The 17,647-nt window shown below is 45.7% G+C and overlaps 1 protein-coding gene across 3 annotated transcripts in view; it reads right to left on the bottom strand.

Annotated features, from left to right (window-relative positions):
* The window catches only part of grik4 (glutamate receptor, ionotropic, kainate 4), a 321,139-nt gene that overhangs the window by 12,551 nt on the left and 290,941 nt on the right, over positions 1-17,647 (bottom strand). For 2 of the 3 annotated variants that reach the window (XM_052467210.1, XM_052467211.1), the window contains 3 exons: positions 16,538-16,645; positions 8,042-8,245; positions 4,715-4,828 (listed from right to left, as the gene is read on the bottom strand). In XM_052467210.1, the coding sequence (XP_052323170.1) occupies positions 4,715-4,828; positions 8,042-8,245; positions 16,538-16,645 (426 nt within the window). The remainder of the gene's footprint in view (positions 1-4,714; positions 4,829-8,041; positions 8,246-16,537; positions 16,646-17,647) is intronic. The other variant, XM_052467212.1, reaches the window with a different exon arrangement.

The following is a 17,647-nucleotide window of genomic DNA, read 5'->3' as shown; positions in this document are numbered from 1 at the left end:
GAGAGACAGGGAGAGAGAGAGAAATAGAAAGAGAGGGATGGATGGAAGGGGAGAGAGACATAACGCACAATGACACTATGAAGTGAGCTCAACTTTCAGGAAGTAACGGTGGCACATAGAACAACAACGTAGGCACACCTGATGTAATGTAAACAGTTGCCTAGGAGAATCAGAAAATGCATGTGCAGAGTGAAAAGGACTGACAAAGGGAAGGTCTGTGTGGCCAAACGGTATTTTTCGAGGTTAGACCTTGAAAGTGTTACGGTAGTATGTTTGTATTCTCTAGGCATTTCTATCAAGTATGGCTCAGCCAACCATTCTATTTGCTTGTGTAAAGCCACTTGAGCATTTTTTTACTCTTGTCCTGTATTCAACAGTAGCACATTCACCTGTGGCCCCCCAGACATCTCAGCACAGCACTGTTAAAACTGGGCGTTGGAGCTCATTTTGACAACCAATTTGAAATGAAATTAAACATATGAATTTTGTTTGGCATATTTTATCATCTCAACCAATGACATTTAGTAAAATTATTTAACACCCATTTAAAGATGGCTGAAAACCTCATGTACTACACATTTTTTGGTACTAATTTATGTATAAAATGGGAAATTAGAAGGTTGTAAAATGTTGTGGGCCTTTAAACCACCATTTAAGAATGATTCAATTACAAATTTGTTTACAATTTTAAGAACTCTTGAAAAGTATGCTCTATCCGGTGGTTGAGTTGCCCATTAAAGGAATGCTATTAAGTCAAAGTTAGTGATACTGGACAATAGAGAAATATTGTTCTGATATTTCTTTATCGGTGCAAATACAACAATCCTTTCAAATCCATATAATTATTTACTGCCAGCACATTCATTTACATGCATTTGAATATTCATATTATGACACACAAATATATCACGCTTCATTCTTATTTGATATCATTCCTCATTTAACTAGGCCTATCTTCCATTATAAGTAAATGAAGCAGATATCATTTAAATGAAAAAGTATATGCAAATTCCAAAACAAAATGTATTTACTCTAATTGGGCAACTCAACCGGCTGGGTGAGATGTTTGCGATGCATTATTTATCAAAGTTTATGTCATGCAAACAAAAAATCTCCATAAATAGCCTATATTGAGGCTATATACACATATTTTGTAGAACAATACTTTTTATTACATATTTTTTCTTGATGTGCCAGTTAAAGGGTTAAGTTGGTAAAATGTTATTCTGTGCGTGTTTGTGTACTGGGGTCAATGGAGGGAGGGAGGTAGGTAGGGATGGCAAGCTGTGATGGTACGTTTGTTTCTTCTCAAATAGGAGAGAGAACCCCCTCAGCCTGTCAGGAAGACCTTTGAGGTGCCAGTCATCTGCACTGATCTGTAGTCAAGGTGGGCATCCCGACTGGCGAAGGTAGCTACGATCACAACAGGTCATTTTGTTTTGGTAACACTTTACTTGAAGCCTGCAGGTACAATGGATTATAACTTGTTATATACAAATACGCACCTATGACTCATTATACAGTTTATAACATGTAATGGCTCTTTCTTTGACAATTTAGACATTGCGGGAAAGCGGGAATTGAACCCTGGTCTCCCGGATCATGTGCCAAAAGTCAGGACCGTTACCACTCGACCATGGGCTCTGCACTGTACAACAGGTACATTCAATAAAGACTGTACCCGTGACTGTATCCAGGCATGTATGGCACTCTGACTAGATAGGAAGGTCTTTGTTGGACATGGGCTTTACAGAGTGCAATAATAATCATCATCCCATCAAATGGAGAACCGGGGGAGAGGAAGAGAGGAGACGGGAGGCACCGGTTGTGACAACTGCCTCATTACCCATGCTGATTTTGCAAGCCAATCCAAACAATCGGAAATGAAGCGTTATACAAACCCCTCTCCCCATAGGCTCTACTTTGTGTTAAGTGGCGGGATATAGGAACTTTAGCACCGAGTTTCTAAACCCAGAGGCGCAGCATCACGAGACTTCCCGGGGACGCTTGCGAAGCAGACCAAGCAGACCAGGCTGGGGTTTGAGAAGTCGATCAGAGAGAAGTGGAAACGTCTTCCTTAGCACAAACTGGATTCGAGCCATTGTCTTAAGTAGTTGAACTTGTTATTACTCCAACCTCGTGAAAGTGACAAGCAGGTTTTCATTTTTTTGTCAAAAACAACTTTTTTTATCAAAAGGTTGCCTTCGATTGGACTGTCTGCACATGCGAGACGACCGCTAGACCCGATGACGTGTTCCTGTGCATGAGTTCAGCTAGCCAACATCGCCATGACATTGCCTCAGGGATTTCTATTGGAGAAGCTATTTCTATCTTCATACTGTACGGTCGATACCTTTAGTGAGTTCAAGGATTTCACCAGCATATCATATCCCTCTTCCCGCCCTTTATTGTCATTCCCCACGTATTCAACCTAGGAGGGAGGCGGGACTGCACTACAGAAACACACCGAGTGAAGGAGAGCAGCACGTCTTTTTTTCAAACGCCAGCCACCTTAAGAGATGCGTCCCTATTCGTGGCCCGCCACTCGCATCCCTGCTATTATGGTCTCCGTGAACACGGAGGCGGAGGAGTTCTGTTTACAGGTCAATCTGTCCCAGATTCCCTCAGTGCTCCCTCCCACAGGAGAGGGTAGTGGGGAAGGTGGAGGTTGGGGCGAGGTTTGAGGAAGGCAGGAACACTCAATCAGGATCCCAGTGAAACACTCCTACAAGGCAGCTTGTGAATGTGACACCGTTCCCCTCTCTACCAACCCCTAATTAACTTGTGGGTCTAATTAGGTTTTTAATATCCATATGCACCCTCAATAGTCTCTCTTTCTCTTCTCCATTCTATCTTTGTCTGTCTTCACTACTACTACTAGGTGGGAGGGATTGGTGGAAAGATGTCCTCAGAACATAGAAGTGGGGGATGATGAGAAAGGGGGTTTGATGAAACAAGTGGACAGATCGGGGGAGTGGTAAAGCCTCGAAGTATACTCCAAGATGGAGAGAGGAAGGACGTAGGGTAATCAAAAGAGTGACGGTCGCGCTCTCCCAAAACACTTTATAAAACAAACCAATTAATCAAGCTAATCAAAAGGAGATTAAGAGCACACAGGTACACACACACACACACACACACACACACACACACACACACACACACACACACACACACACACACACACACACACACACACACACACACACACACACACACACACACACACACACACACACACACACACACACACACACACACACACACACAAAGACACACACTATTGGAGTGCACCATGGACAGAAATAAATTAAACTGTAGTAGGCAGGGCCAGACTAACGCATCTGGGGCCCCAGTGCATCTACTTCCAGGGGCACATGCCCTGTATGCCTGTTCGGTAATTCAGCCCTGGTAGCAAGCCTATTCTACGACCATGTAGCAGGTCATTAAAAATCAACAGGCTTCTCTATTTTACTCCACTTTCCATTGTTATTGATCAGGCTGAGAATTTCAATCATAGTCTGAAATAAGCAGCAGGGTCCCTTGTAGAAATCACTGCGTCAGAGATCAATAGCTAGTGGATTAAACCTAAACAATTGCAGTCACAGAAATTCTAATATTGAATGGTGGAGCTGGAGCCTTGTAGCTCTGTGTGAGACCTAAGAGATTGCCAAGGGGCGCTGGGAGGGAGGGAGGGAGTCCTGGGTAGAGAGATGAAGGAGACACCAGGGACAGGTACTGTGTAAAGACTCCAGACAGATAGACAGAGAGAGATCAGTGCAGCAGACCCTCACTCCTGATCTTAAGCAGTGGAGGCTCCACATCTCTCTCTCTGCCAGTTACCTTACGCATGGTCTTCATCCCTCTATCCTTCCCCCTCTCTGTCTGTCTGCGCCTGCATCGTTAGGGCAGTAGGAGTGTGTGTGTGTGTCAATCTTGCACTACAGTGTGTGTGGGCTTCCCCTCTCCTCCTCCACGCCGCGTCAGCTCGCAGGAACACACCGATGAGCATGTTCCAACACGTCAGCAGTAGCAGCAGACCGCCGCAGAGGTGATACGGCAGCCCACTTACTGTGCACCTGCTGCTATCGATTCATTTGACCAACTGTTGGCCCAATGGAGCCTCTCTCCTGGCAGCTACACCTATTAGCACCAAGGAAAAGGGGAGGGACGCAGATGGGGGACAGGGGCGGCTGTGAGTAAATGCCCTACTGGGACGCTGTGTTAATGTTTTTACACACCACCGCTCGGTCTGAAGCGGCTCCATCCGGCCGGTGGCCAGAGGAGATACCAGCGTGTCACCTTGGATATTGGGGGAAGGGCTTTGATTAATGGTTGGCTGGTGTTAAAACATAGAAACAGCCGTATTGGATTTCCACAACTGTTGCCTGGGTCTTGTTCTATACGCAGGGCTCAGGGCTGTTATTGGTGCGAATTAGATCCCATTCAAAATCAGAGGAGAAGTGAGATTGGGAATGAAAGGTCGATTCACACCATCTGTTCCTCTGGCGGAGGTAGAGAGAGGAGAGGGATGTAGTGAGAGGAGGAGAGGGGCTGAACCCGTCTCCCAGACCGAGGCTGATGATTGGCCGCTAGGTCATTAGCCACGGTCCACTGACTCCCGTGGTGCCTGGGGTGTGGGGTCGGCGCAAGCTGTTTGTAGGGGTCAGCCAGGTTGTTTGTAGGGGTGGGAGAGGTCAGAGGTTAGTCTTACCAAGTGCACACGGTACATGATGCTGATTCCCAGGGTCATAAAAGGCTTGGAGAAATCGATGACCTTCTCCCTCTCCGCGGTGATGGTGAGCCCCGCTACGGCTAGGTCCGCTTTCTGGAATAGACACGCATGCACGCACCCACGCACGCACACGCACACACACACCCACACACACACACACACACACACACACACACACACACACACAGTACCAACCATTCAGATATGCACAGATAGGTAAAGCTACAGTAGCAAAAGTTGGGTTGTGGTGGTGGAAATGCATGGAAACTAAGTAGTAAGTAGGCGACTAGTGTAATTCCACACCTACTGTGCTGCCATTGTTGTCCGTGATGCATAGTCTGCCAGCAGTATGTAGCATAATCCACCACTGGCTTTGTGTCCAAGACCTGACTCACGCAGGACACCAGGGAGAACTGAGTGCAGAACAAAGGGGAGGGTCTGCGTCCCAAATGACACCCTGTTTACTGTGTAGTGTACTGCTTCTGAGCAGGACACATAGGGCTTTGGTAAAAATGTGTGCCATTTGAGACACACAGAGTGCAATGTTTTTGCGAGCAGGCGAAGGGCAGATTGTTATGACAAATCACTTGACACAGCAGCCAGTCAGCCAGCCAGGCCGAGTCAGCCAGCCAGCCAGGCCGAGCCAGCCAGCCAGGCCGAGCCAGCCAGCCAGCCAGCCGGTCAGTCAGTGCTACTGGGCATGGTAGGGCTGTGGCGGTGGCTGCTCAATCCCACTAATCATCCGACGCTACAAAGTGCATCTGCAAGGGATTTTCATCTCTCCTGGGACCCAGTGCAACCCTATGCTGCTCTTTGTCTTTTGCAGTTGGAAAATAAGAGGATTGTCAGAGCTCAACTCTAAATGAGAGGAGAGCCTGCCTGCCTACAGTGCTGGATCTGGCCATCAGCATTCATGACCCTATTTTTTTTTTACCCATCAGCCCCTTTTCTGATTGTCGAGCCAAGTGAGCGTGCCCCCTGTTAACTTGGCTAGAAGGCTCTGTCCAAAAGAATCTGTGGAAATATTTTGCTCTCACTCATCACCAGTTAGGGCCATGCCATTATGGTCACAGTGCACCTCGACACACAAAATAAATTATCTAGCAAACAACTATGGACCAATCAAGAAGAAGAACTTTGTTTGAGACACAGTATAGACAGTAGTATAGCTGTAGGGGGTCTTGTTATGTTGTAATGTACCTTGGCAAGTGGGTATCATACACCTTTCACTGGTCCTATGAGGGACTCTGCCTATCATAATGCCTTTATCTGAGAGCAGCAGTTGAGAACAGCGAGAGAGAGACAGAGAGAGAGGGGGGTGCAGGGGTCTTTTCACAGCGTCTGTTTGAGTACACGCCCCTGAAGGAGTTGACCAGTCCTGTCCAGAATAACTTGAACAGCGAAAACAGAGCTCCATGTGCTAACACAGTGGTGAACAAGGTCTGGGAGGCTTTTTAGTGGTTGTTTTACAGTGTTTTCACTGACAACAACACTGGATGCACAAGCAAACCCAGGCATTTAGCCAACCCCCAGCAAGCCCCAATGCAACAACAAAAAGGCAACAACAAAAAAAATCGACAAAAGAAAGAAGTCACTCCTCCTCTGATAAAGGAACATGGAACCGTAGCGGCTGCTGAAATATTGATGCACCTATTGAATATTAATATTGATTACTGGACTCTAACAGCTATTCAAAGTATTCTGGGGGGGGGGGGAAGAGAGAGAGATAGAGAAAACAAACTGTATAAAGTCAGCTTTTAAATAATGCATCGTTGTATTCTTTCCCCATGCCACCACACTTGTTTCCACTTTCGCTCAATCATAAGATTGTGCCCCAGAAAAAAAAGAAAGATAGGGAAAAAAAATCTAAGCCGTCCCTACAGCTGCTGAATAATGCATTGAGTTCGAGGTTCCCCACTGTACGTGGCATTTCATCTTCCCGCTAGGGCTTTGTCTCCATCTCTATGGCTGCTTAAAGTAAAGCCCCCGTCCCCAGCTAGCAGACTGTAGCCTTGCATAGGAAGCTTGTGGAAAGCTGGGCCATACATTCTCTTCTCTCAGCGTTCGCTCTACTTTTCTGTGTTAACCCTGTCAGCCACCATAGGCTAGCTACAGTACAACCTCTCTTCTCTCCCTCTCTCTCTCTTCCTCCCTCTCCTCCTCCTCTTCTCTATTCTTCTCCTCGATTGTCCTTTCCATTTTGAAGGTCTTGCCCGAAAGTGGAGCTCAGAGGCAGGGACCCAGTGATCCCACACCTTCCCGCTCTGTCTCCCCTCGACCTTCACCCTCTCCGACGTTCCTCGGTACTCCGGCACTCTGTAGCAGTATCGTGTGAGGCGCAATTAGACAGAGTGTAGACCTCCTCAAGGTCACCAAACCAGATACAACTTGCAGGGGGACAAATTGATACAATAATGAGAGTAGGCAATCCTTTCTTTATTTCCTTAATGGCTTTGCATCACCAGCTGCTGGTTAGCTGGGCCCTTTTCTGTGCTGTGTGTGTCCGCTCAAGGGTGGCTGGGGCTAATGGAGATTCATTAGGACAAGATGAGCTGTGCCCGAGTGGGAAGGGTGAACGGAACACAGCCACGGCCGCGTCCCAAGTGGCCCCCTATTTGACCCGAGCCCTGGTCAAAAGTAGTGCACGACAAAGGGAGTAGGGTGCCATTTGGGGCGGCGCCACTTAAGACTCTGTGTCGTCCGGATCCAGCATCATCTGGACTAATTAACAGCCGTCCTCGTCCTGCTCCTCCGCGACACCCTTGTTCTCCTCCTCCTCCTCCACTATGCTACTCCTACTGCTTCTCCTATTCTCCTCTTTCTCCTCTTTCTCCTCCTCATCACATCTCTGCATGGTTACATCCCCTTACTGCAGAATGATCTGAACGTGAAAACATCAATCAATCAATTGCTTTGGGCACTACTTTTCTGGATCACTGGGGACATGTTACACTACGAGACACTCAGCCTATCACGTATCAGATGGAATCATTTGACCCTGGAGTCCACGGAGACACAGTATGTCTGCACACATAACACCCACATATAGGCCCCTGTACAGACTAAACTTGTACAACTGATGCAAAGTCCTGATTAGTACTTTGTGACGCGTTGTTGTTAAAAAGGCGACATTAATAACATTTGATTGAGTTTTGATGAATTGGTCTATAGTCCGAGTGGCATTATGCTGTGAAGTGGTAGAGGGGGGTGATGGTAGGGCCCAGAGTTTTCCTGATCAAGTCATGTGGTCGGGAAAAACTCCTGGCCCTATTAATAAGGTTGACTATAGGAAGCTGCTGCTCTTACCCTGGAGATGAGCTCTCCCACCATGCCCGTCCAGGTACCGTTGGTCCCCGATACCCCGTACACCCCGTCCCCCACCAGATTGATGCAGTACTTGAACTTCAAGATGTCCGCCAGCTCCTTCAGCATGTCCACACAGAATCCCTCATAGCGCTCGTTCCCTTCCATCTCCTGGTGGTTCGGCCGCAGCATCACGTAAGGGTTCTCCTGCAAAGGGACACAGATGTAGCAAAGCACTTGTAGAACGCCATGACAATGTGGCGACCTTAACCCAATACCTAGCAACCTCGGACATAGCGTAACGTTTAAGGTGGACCCGAGTCCCGGTTGGGGCAGCCCCACGAGTTTTTTTTACATAGCATATAGTATAGCCTAACCTAGTGTAGCATAGCATAACATCAACTCAGTCTTGACAACTTCTAATTTTTTTAAACCTTTATTTAACTAGGCAAGTCAGTTAAGAACAAATTCTTATTTACAATGACGGCCAAGGAACAGTGAGTTAACTGCCTTGTTCAAGGGCATCAATTAATTTTGCCACCTTACTTGACAGGGGGACAAAAGCACTCGGACACCTGCCACTGTCCTGTCTGGCACCTCTGCCGACTGTTTTACAACCCTGTTTTTGACTAACTCAATCTTTCTTAAAGTTCGTTCATAATTTATGATTTGCTTTTTCATAATGTTGAGCAAGCAGCTCAATGATTTCAATTTGGGGGGTTAAGAGAGATTCATCAACCAATCAGGGATCCACATTTTACGCCAGCCACCCGAGTTAAAAGACTAAATGTGCGTACTGTTCTGGGAGAATGGTTTAATAAAGCGTGCATCAAATCTTGACTGCTGCAGCCCACATGGAAAAATACTATAGTCTATACTATGGTAGGGATACTATAGTATTCACTGTAGGATTTTTGCAGACTTTACTGTAGTATTCATTGTAGTTTCCACAAAAACACTACAGTGAATAATGTAGTATTTACTGTAGTATACTGTAGTATTGACAGTTTACTATAGTATAAATACTGTAGTAAAAAATAATAGTATATACTATAGTATTTACTGTAGTGTTTTTGCAGACTGTAATCTAGGGTAGGATTTACTGTAGTGTTTTTGCAGACTGTAGTATTTACTGTCGTGTTTTTGCAGACTGTAGTCTAGGGTAGGATTTACTGTAGTGTTTTTGCAGACTGTAGTCTAGGGTAGGATTTACTGTAGTGTTTTTGCAGACTGTAGTATTTACTGTCGTGTTTTTGCAGACTGTAGTATTTACTGTAGTGTTTTTGCAGACTGTAGTATTTACTGTCGTGTTTTTGCAGACTGTAGTATTTACTGTCGTGTTTTTGCAGACTGTAGTAAAGTATCCTGTATAATTTACTGTTGTTTTTTGTAGACATTACTGTAGTTTTTAGTAAAGTGTTTTTGTTTTATTATCTTTGACATAGAAGTGGGGGGCTTTCTCCTTGAGGAAAACCTACTGGAGAAATGCTGAAATAGTACATTTTCTCTAACCTGTAGGTAGGTAGGACTGGGGTCTGGACAGATAGTTCAGAGTGTCTGCTCTTTTCTATAACCTGTAGGGAACACAATATATATGTAGGTTTCTTACAGGTGGCACAAATTGGGATATGGGGGAGGGGAATGGGCAGGATATATGCAAATGTAATACTGTAATATTTACTATAGTAAAAAAAAAGTTGTGTTCTGGCGGACTGAAGTGTTTTTGCTGACATTTTTTGTGGATAATACTGGTATTCTACAACATTCTATACTAAGTACTACACATGATTGAGGGATACTACAGTGTACAGTGAGGGAAAAAAGTATTTGCTCCCCTGCTGATTTTGATTTCCAACAAGAGTTTTGCCACCAAGTCATGTTTTACAGAGGGGTCAAATACTTATTTCCCTCATTAAAATGCAAATCAATGTATAACATTTTTGACATGCATTTTTCTGGATGTTTCTGTTGTTATTCTGTCTCTCACTGTTCAGATAAACCTACCATTAAAATTATAGACTGATCATTTCTTTGTCAGTGGGCAAACGTACAAAATCAGCAGGGGATCAAATACTTTTTTCCCCCTCACTGTATAGTATTCCACAGTTCACTAGTGAATTCTATAGTAAACTCTAGTATTTTTTTATGTGGGAGCCTACTAATGACATTGTTGGAGAGGACTTGTCACATTCGCAACATGTCGGTTTTACAGAGTGAAGCCAGCCTTGTAACAGGTAGCCTCTTTAACCTGTCCTCTGTAACAGTGAGCTTTATACTTAAGTCGAGAGAGAGAAAAATCACACTGTCTGACATAGAAAAATATATAGATGGAACATAAGGCAAACAGTGCAATTGCTCTGTCATACTTCTATTGGGGTGGCGTTTGTGTTGACTGGTGACCGGGAGATGTATTCATCTCACAGTACGAAGTGCGCGTCCCGCCATTATGACACAAAGTGGAAAACAAGAGACCTCAAAGAGGAGGACACATCACACCGCCACCGACCATCCTGTCGCCATGGCAACAACAGTTCTTCTACCTGTGGTACTACCGGACCAGTTTCTTTTATACTTGATTAGTCTTCTATGTCCTCTACCCCCACCCCACCCCCACCCCACCTCACCTCGCACACAGTGCACACACCGCGTTGCGTTGCACCGATAAGAGAATAGCAATAGGGGTAATAGAATGGGGTTTTCCTAGCCTTCTCCGCATCATATCTGAGGTCACGGAATGTATTTCGCTGGACATACTCATCAGTATTAGATGGAGGGAGAAACCGGCGAATGCTTTGAACGTGTGCATGCAGGAGAGCTCCTGGACGGCATGTTAAAGAAGAAGAGTACACACAGAAAGAAGGAACGAAGGGGCCTTTCGAGCCCTGAGTCAGAGCATGGTGACACTCTATAAATGCAAATCCTCTCCATTCATTAACTTATTAAACAGCCACGCACGTTACCTTTCTGCCCCCGAGTTGACACCTCTGCTGTGGTTATGCGGCGTCACGCGGGAAAGCACAATATAAATGCAAATGATTTAATCGCTCGCAGCAGCCTGGTGGTAGAGGCGCTCAACCATTGCAGCCGGACGGACGCTTTCCCTTTCCCCTCCCAAACTAGGGCTTATTAAGGAGTAGCATTTCACGGGCCAGTTGTACATTACACGGTGGGGGATTCAAGGGAGAAAGCTTGGAAACGAATAAACAAACCTTCTGGATTCAATTAATAGGTCTCCACACCCCCGGCGACAGAGAGGAGTGGGCAGCTCCGGCTTAATTAAATGCGGCCCATAATTTCTCAGCTAGCTCTCACTTGTTGATTGATGAGTGTGAAAGGAAAGGCAAAGTACTTCTATATTGATCTCCCCAATATTTAGGACACTATACAGAGGTGGGGAAGAACATCCTCAGTTGGTGACCTGGTTAACTACCTCAGCTTATGTATTAATTGGAGATTGGCTGGTTCTGGAGGTCCTGCTGGTCTCCACTGAGTTCAGGAAAAAAATGCATTTCGTTTTTTTATGCCCCCGGCTCCCGGAATTGCCTGGAGACCACCTTTGAAGTTCGACTCGCTGGTCCCCATTGGACAGTTTAGATGATGTCGAAGGGAGGTGATATGTGAGAGTTGTGTTGGCTTTGATTCATCTGGTTGTGTTGATTGTTTTTGTGATTTTACATGATGTTGTGCTCAATTCTATTGTGTATGTTCATGTTCACAGGGCTCCCTTGTAAATGAGACCCTGGTCTCAGCGGTGACCCGCCCTGTTAAATAAATAAAAACCTGCAGAAAAAATGTAATTAAGAGCTGGCTCTGACCCATCAATCATGGGAGTAAAACCCAGACATTAATCAATAATGTGTGGGGGGGTGGGGGTGGAGTGTATCTCTCTCTCTCTCTCTCTCTCTCTCTCTCTCTCTCTCTTTCTCTCTCTCTCTCTACAAGGGAAATAAACAATAAAAAATGAACAGTAAACGTTACACTCACAAGAGTTTGAAAATAATATATACTATTGTCTATGTACGGTGTTGTAACAATAAGCAAATAGTTGAAGTACGATGGTGTTTTTGCTCCACTGGCTGCCCTTTTCTCGTGGCTACAGGTTGCAAATCTTGAGGGAAATATGCCTCTAATATGGTCACACATTTGGCAGCAGGTTAGGAAGTGTAATTCAGTTTCTACCTCATTTTGTAGGCAATGGGCACATAGCTTGTCTTCTCTTGAGAGCCAGGTCTGCCTATGGCGGCCTCTCTCGATAGCAACGCCATGCTCACTGAGTCTGTACATAGTGAAAGCTTTTCTTAACTTTGTGTCAGTCCCAGTTTGTTTGCTCGCGCTCTCTCTCTCTCTCTCTCTCTCTCTCTCTCTCTCTCTGTCTCTGTCTCTGTCTCTGTCTCTGTCTCTCTCTCTCTCTCTCTCTCTCTCTCTCTCTCTCTCTCTCTCTGTCTCTGTCTCTGTCTCTCTCTCTCTCTCTCTCTCTCTCTGTCTCTCTCTCTCTCTCTCTCTCTCGGTCTCTCTCTTTCGTTGTGCTGTGTGGAAAACATGACAGGTCATTTGGAATGTTGTCACATCTCCTAATGTTGCATAATACTTGACTGTTTGTGAATGCTTACCGATCTACCGACATACACCAATGTCAGAAGCATTCATTGAAATCACAGCAAAATTGTATCTACCTCTTGTAATATACCACAGACAATTCTATATGAAATAGTGCATTTCAAGGTATAAAGAAATGCAGCATCTCAGCATCTCAACTCCATTGCCAGTAGTCTGGTTGTGTCCAGCTGAGTATTGCCAGTGTTTTTGAAAGAAAATAAATACTTCTTGAACCCGGGTCTGGTTCAAGGAGCAGTAACAACCCCCTAGCCGGGCAATATCCCCATCCTCCAGCAAATACAATTATGTGGTCCGGAGCCTATAGCGAACTGGCAGCTCAAAGACACACTGAGTATACAAAACATTAAGAACACCTGCTCTTTCCATTTATTTACATATATTTAATTTATTTATTTATTTACTTTATTTAACTCGGCAAGTCAGTTAAGAACAAATTCTTATTTACAATGACGGCCTACCCCGGCCAAACCTCGGACGACGCCAATGGTCCCTTATAGGACTCCCAATCACGGCTGGTTGTGACACAGCCTGGATTCAAACCAGGGTGCCTGTAGTGACGCCTATAGTGACACCGCAAGCGCTGAGACGCAGTGCCATAGACCGCTGCACCACTCGGGAACAGGTGAATCCAGGCGAAAACCTATGATCCCTTATTTATGCCACTTGTTCAATCCACTTCAAACAGTGTCTTTAAGCCTTGAGACAATTGCGACGTGGATTGTGTATGTGTGCCGTTCAGAGGGTGAATGGGCAAGTGCCTTTGAACAAGGTATGGCAGTGTGTCAAGAACTGCAACGCTGCTCAATGACACCTCTCTCACAAGGTAATCATTTAAGTAAAGCCTAACAGTACATCTGAAAGCCACCGTCTTATCCGTTCTCGGTATTGTTGTAACAAGGACATGTCTATGTTTCAAATACTTTACCTGTGCTTGACTGAGCTTGACTGGCACAATGGAACCAATGACTCCAAGTAGAGTCAAGCAAACGTTTAAAGATGGAATTCGCATTCGGGGTGAAACACTGTTTACCGTTTACCGTCGTAATTATTTGATTTATTTATTGACGAAGCAGAGTTGGGGAGCTTCGTGCATCTTGGTCCCAAAAGAAATTGCAGTACATACAGTTAACTGCCAAAATAAACCAATGGACCAAGTGTCTTGATATAGGGCATTGGGCCACCACGAGCCAGAACAGCTTCAATGCACCTTGGCATAGATTCTACAAGTGTCTGGAACTCTTTTAGAGGGATGCAACAACATTCTTCCACAAGAAATCCTATAAATTGGTGTTTTGTTGATGGAAAACGCTCCAGAATCTCCTATGTCAGTGTTCAATAGGTTTGAGATCTGGTGACAGACGGCCGTAGCTTCTGGTTTACGTCGTTTTTATGCACATTAAATCGTTCAGTGACCACTCGTGCCCCTGTGGATTGGGGGGCATTGTCATCCTATAGGGACATAGCCATGGTAACCAAAATAATGGCCTGCCCAGCATTTTTATACATGACCCTAAGCATGATGGGATGTTAATTGCTTAATTAACTCAGGAACCACACCTGTGTGGAAGCACCTGCTTTCAATGTATGTTTTATCTCTCATTTACTCAACTGTTTCCATTATTTTGGAAGTTACCTGTGTGCTAATGTTCTATTGCATCTCCGAGGGGGTAATTTGTTGCTGTAATATCCCAAATGGACGTGGTCAGTTTAGCCATTAAGGATTCCACAGCTTTAAAGGTTTAAATACTATTTGACCTCAGGTCTGCATCGGGTACAGTGCTTTGGGTCAGTCCTTGACAGGTGGCCATCTTTGCTCACACTGACTGAGCAGAGAGGATGATGGGAATAATCAACCCTGACTCTCCTGAACAACCATACACTAGGATTACGCTACACTTCACTGACCATGTGACTGTGGTCTGAAGCCTGAAGGTGACACTCTCCCTCCTAAAGAGGCCTGAGCCAGCCAATCAAAAATGACTTAAAAACAAATCAACTTAGAGCAGAGTCTCTATTATCTTCCCAGAGCAATCAGGAGTTCAGAAATATCACTTCTCCTGGTGGCACAGCGGAAGAGCTATGGCATGTATTTCTTTCACTAACATCCAAAGGAATGGAAAAACCAAACACCGGTAACAAACAGAGAGATTACATGGTCATGTTTGGCATCTGTGGAGGCTCAAAATCAATTAGACCATTCCCCCCCAGAGGGGCGGGGGAGGTTGTTTGCTATATTGCGTCGGCTCTCAGAGACACAGAGGCCACAGTAACAGTGATGCGGAGCTGTCCTTGAACAATCTGCAGGAGGGGTTAGACCCACCGGTGTAGGATGAATCCTCCTGGTGCCGTTCCGCGCTGCAGCCACTCAAGACTGTAGAGTCTAGCCCGACCCCCACCGGCAGAGACAGCAATCACGCCGTGATGAATGAGTTGTGATAGCCACCAAATTGCTCCTGAGGTGGCTTTTGAAATTCGCTTGGACGACTCTATATCTAGCGAAATTAACACGTAGCAGCTCGATCGGACCGCCGCAATTCTCCCCCCAATCTCTCGCTCTCTCTCGCAGCCTCTGTTGTAACAGCTTCCCATTTGTTAAAGAAGCCCCCACGGTCGGTGAAACCAACCGAACCATTCCACCTGAATCCCAATCATTCTCAATGAGACCTTTTTCTCAAGTCGCTGGTTAACACAGACACACTTTATTCCTACTCCATTCTTAACCAGTAAGTGTGACATTGCGAATAACATTGCGGGCACTTGGGCCTCCTTACAAGATACTTTGGGCTTGTCTTTTGATTCATCAAGTAGTGGTGGGAGGGAGAACAATTTGGATTTCTCTGGCTAACCATAATGCACGCACCCAATCAGCACTGCTGCAAGCGCTAGCACGGCTAGCCAGTAGTAGAATGGCTCTATTAAACCCCAGTGTAGCTAGAACACTGTTTCAGCCAATCAGAATCTGTTGTATGAATGGCTCTATTAAACCCCAGTGTTTTTCAGTCATAAAAACTCCCACAGTCCTCAGTGACCTGCAGAAAAGCAGCGTGGCCTAGCTCAATGAAGAAAGAGGATCTCCCTGCAGGGTGTGCAAATGGGAGGAGAGGAGAAGAGCTTCATTTACTCCCCAGACCAATAGCCTCGTTCCTCCATGCGCTGGAAATTTGCTGCCAAATACGGATGACATCTTTAATTGCTAAGCGTATGGCCTTACAGAGAGTATCTAAACAACTCGGCCCGCTAAGCACACCAGCAATACACCTTCCTGAGTGTATATAGAGCATGAGACTGTATTTACATCAATGAAACCTTCAGAGTCGGGGGGATCAACATTTACATTGTAGTCATTCAGCAGATGCTCTTATCCAGAGCCACTTACAGGAGCAATTAGGTTTAAGTGCCTTGCTCAAGGGCACCTCGACAGATTTTTTTTTTACCGGCTCGGGGATTCGGTTAGTGGCTCAACGCTCTTAACAGCTAGGCTACCTGCCTTTCGCCCTCAAGGCAGAGACGTCAACTCTATGAATGACAGGACAGTTTTAGGTGCCATGGAGAAATACCTCCCCACTACACCTTATTTTCAACCACTCTCCATATCTAAACCAAGTGGGTGATCCAGCACATACAGTACCTGTGTGACAGGGCGCCGTGATTTACTACGGTGAAGTACTACGCCACCATACTTTATTATCTACCACTCTCTCTATTGTGAACGTGGAGTGTACACTTGCATGTCCTGTGTATGTCATTCTGAGTGTGACGGTGTGGTCTGGAGGAATACTACCTCACTGCACTTTCATGTCTACCACTCTCTCCATTACAAACCAAGTGGAATGTCCAGAACGTGTGTCACTGGAGTGTGTGTTGCCGTGACGGTTCACTCACCAGAATAGTGGTGATGGTGAGGGTGGTGTTGAAGAGAGTGTCTGTCACGTTGATTGATGGAAGCTTCCTCTCCATGGACAGGCCCTGCTCGGAGTGCCACTGGCCAATCTGCCAGGGGATATAGATACCCACACACACACACACACACACACACACATGCGCGCACATACGCCAATGCACATGCCAACACACACACAGGTGTACGCACGCACACGCTTATATCACACACACACACAGAGAGAGAGAGAGAGAGAGAGAGAGAGAGAGAGAGAGAGAGAGAGAGAGAGAGAGAGAGAGAGAGAGAGAGAGAGAGAGAGAGAGAGAGAGAGAGAGAGACAGAGACAGAGAGAGAGAGAGAGAGAGAGAGAGAGAGAGAGAGAGAGAGAGAGAGACAGAGACAGAGACAGAGAGAGAGAGAGAGAGAGAGAGAGAGAGACAGAGAGAGAGAGAGAGAGACAGACAGAGACAGAGAGACAGAGAGAGACAGAGACAGAGAGAGACAGAGACAGAGAGAGAGAGAGAGAGAGAGAGAGAGACAGAGAGAGAGAGAGAGAGAGAGAGAGAGAGAGAGAGAGAGAGAGAGACAGAGAGACAGAGAGACAGAGAGAGAAAAATAAACTGTTAGAGAGTTCATCAAAGGGCCAGGCAGCAAGCAGCCTATCAAACTATCCCAACAGACCATCCTCTCTCTTCTGATCTGCAACCAGTGTCACTAGCCAGTCTCCCCTCTTAAGGTCAGCCTTAAGAGGGGGAGACAGCGAAAGAGAGAGAGAGAGAAAAGGCAGCATGAGATAAAGGACAAAGACACATGCTGCTCCTTGAAGAAATACATTGGGGCATGTGTTCAATCAGGAGACAACAGAATGTTTTCTTTAGCTCAATTACACCCAATTCTCTGAAGCGAGCCAATTTCCTCATTAGAGCTCTGCTGGCGCCCCTCCACCATTTTTCCTTGCACACCTCCAGCAGGGCCTTGTATGGTCATCCCATCTTGCCTGTACCCACCCCAACACACATGTCACTCAGTGGCGGTGCTACATCATGCCTAATTTTTCATTTGGTATGGTAATTACAAAGCAGCATGGTTCATTGGGCTCTCTGCTTAACGTC

Source organism: Oncorhynchus keta, chromosome 18 (assembly GCF_023373465.1).
Source record: "Oncorhynchus keta strain PuntledgeMale-10-30-2019 chromosome 18, Oket_V2, whole genome shotgun sequence".
Taxonomy (NCBI): domain Eukaryota; kingdom Metazoa; phylum Chordata; class Actinopteri; order Salmoniformes; family Salmonidae; genus Oncorhynchus; species Oncorhynchus keta.
Note: the sequence above shows the minus strand (reverse complement) of the source record. Positions and strands in the feature narration are given on the sequence as shown.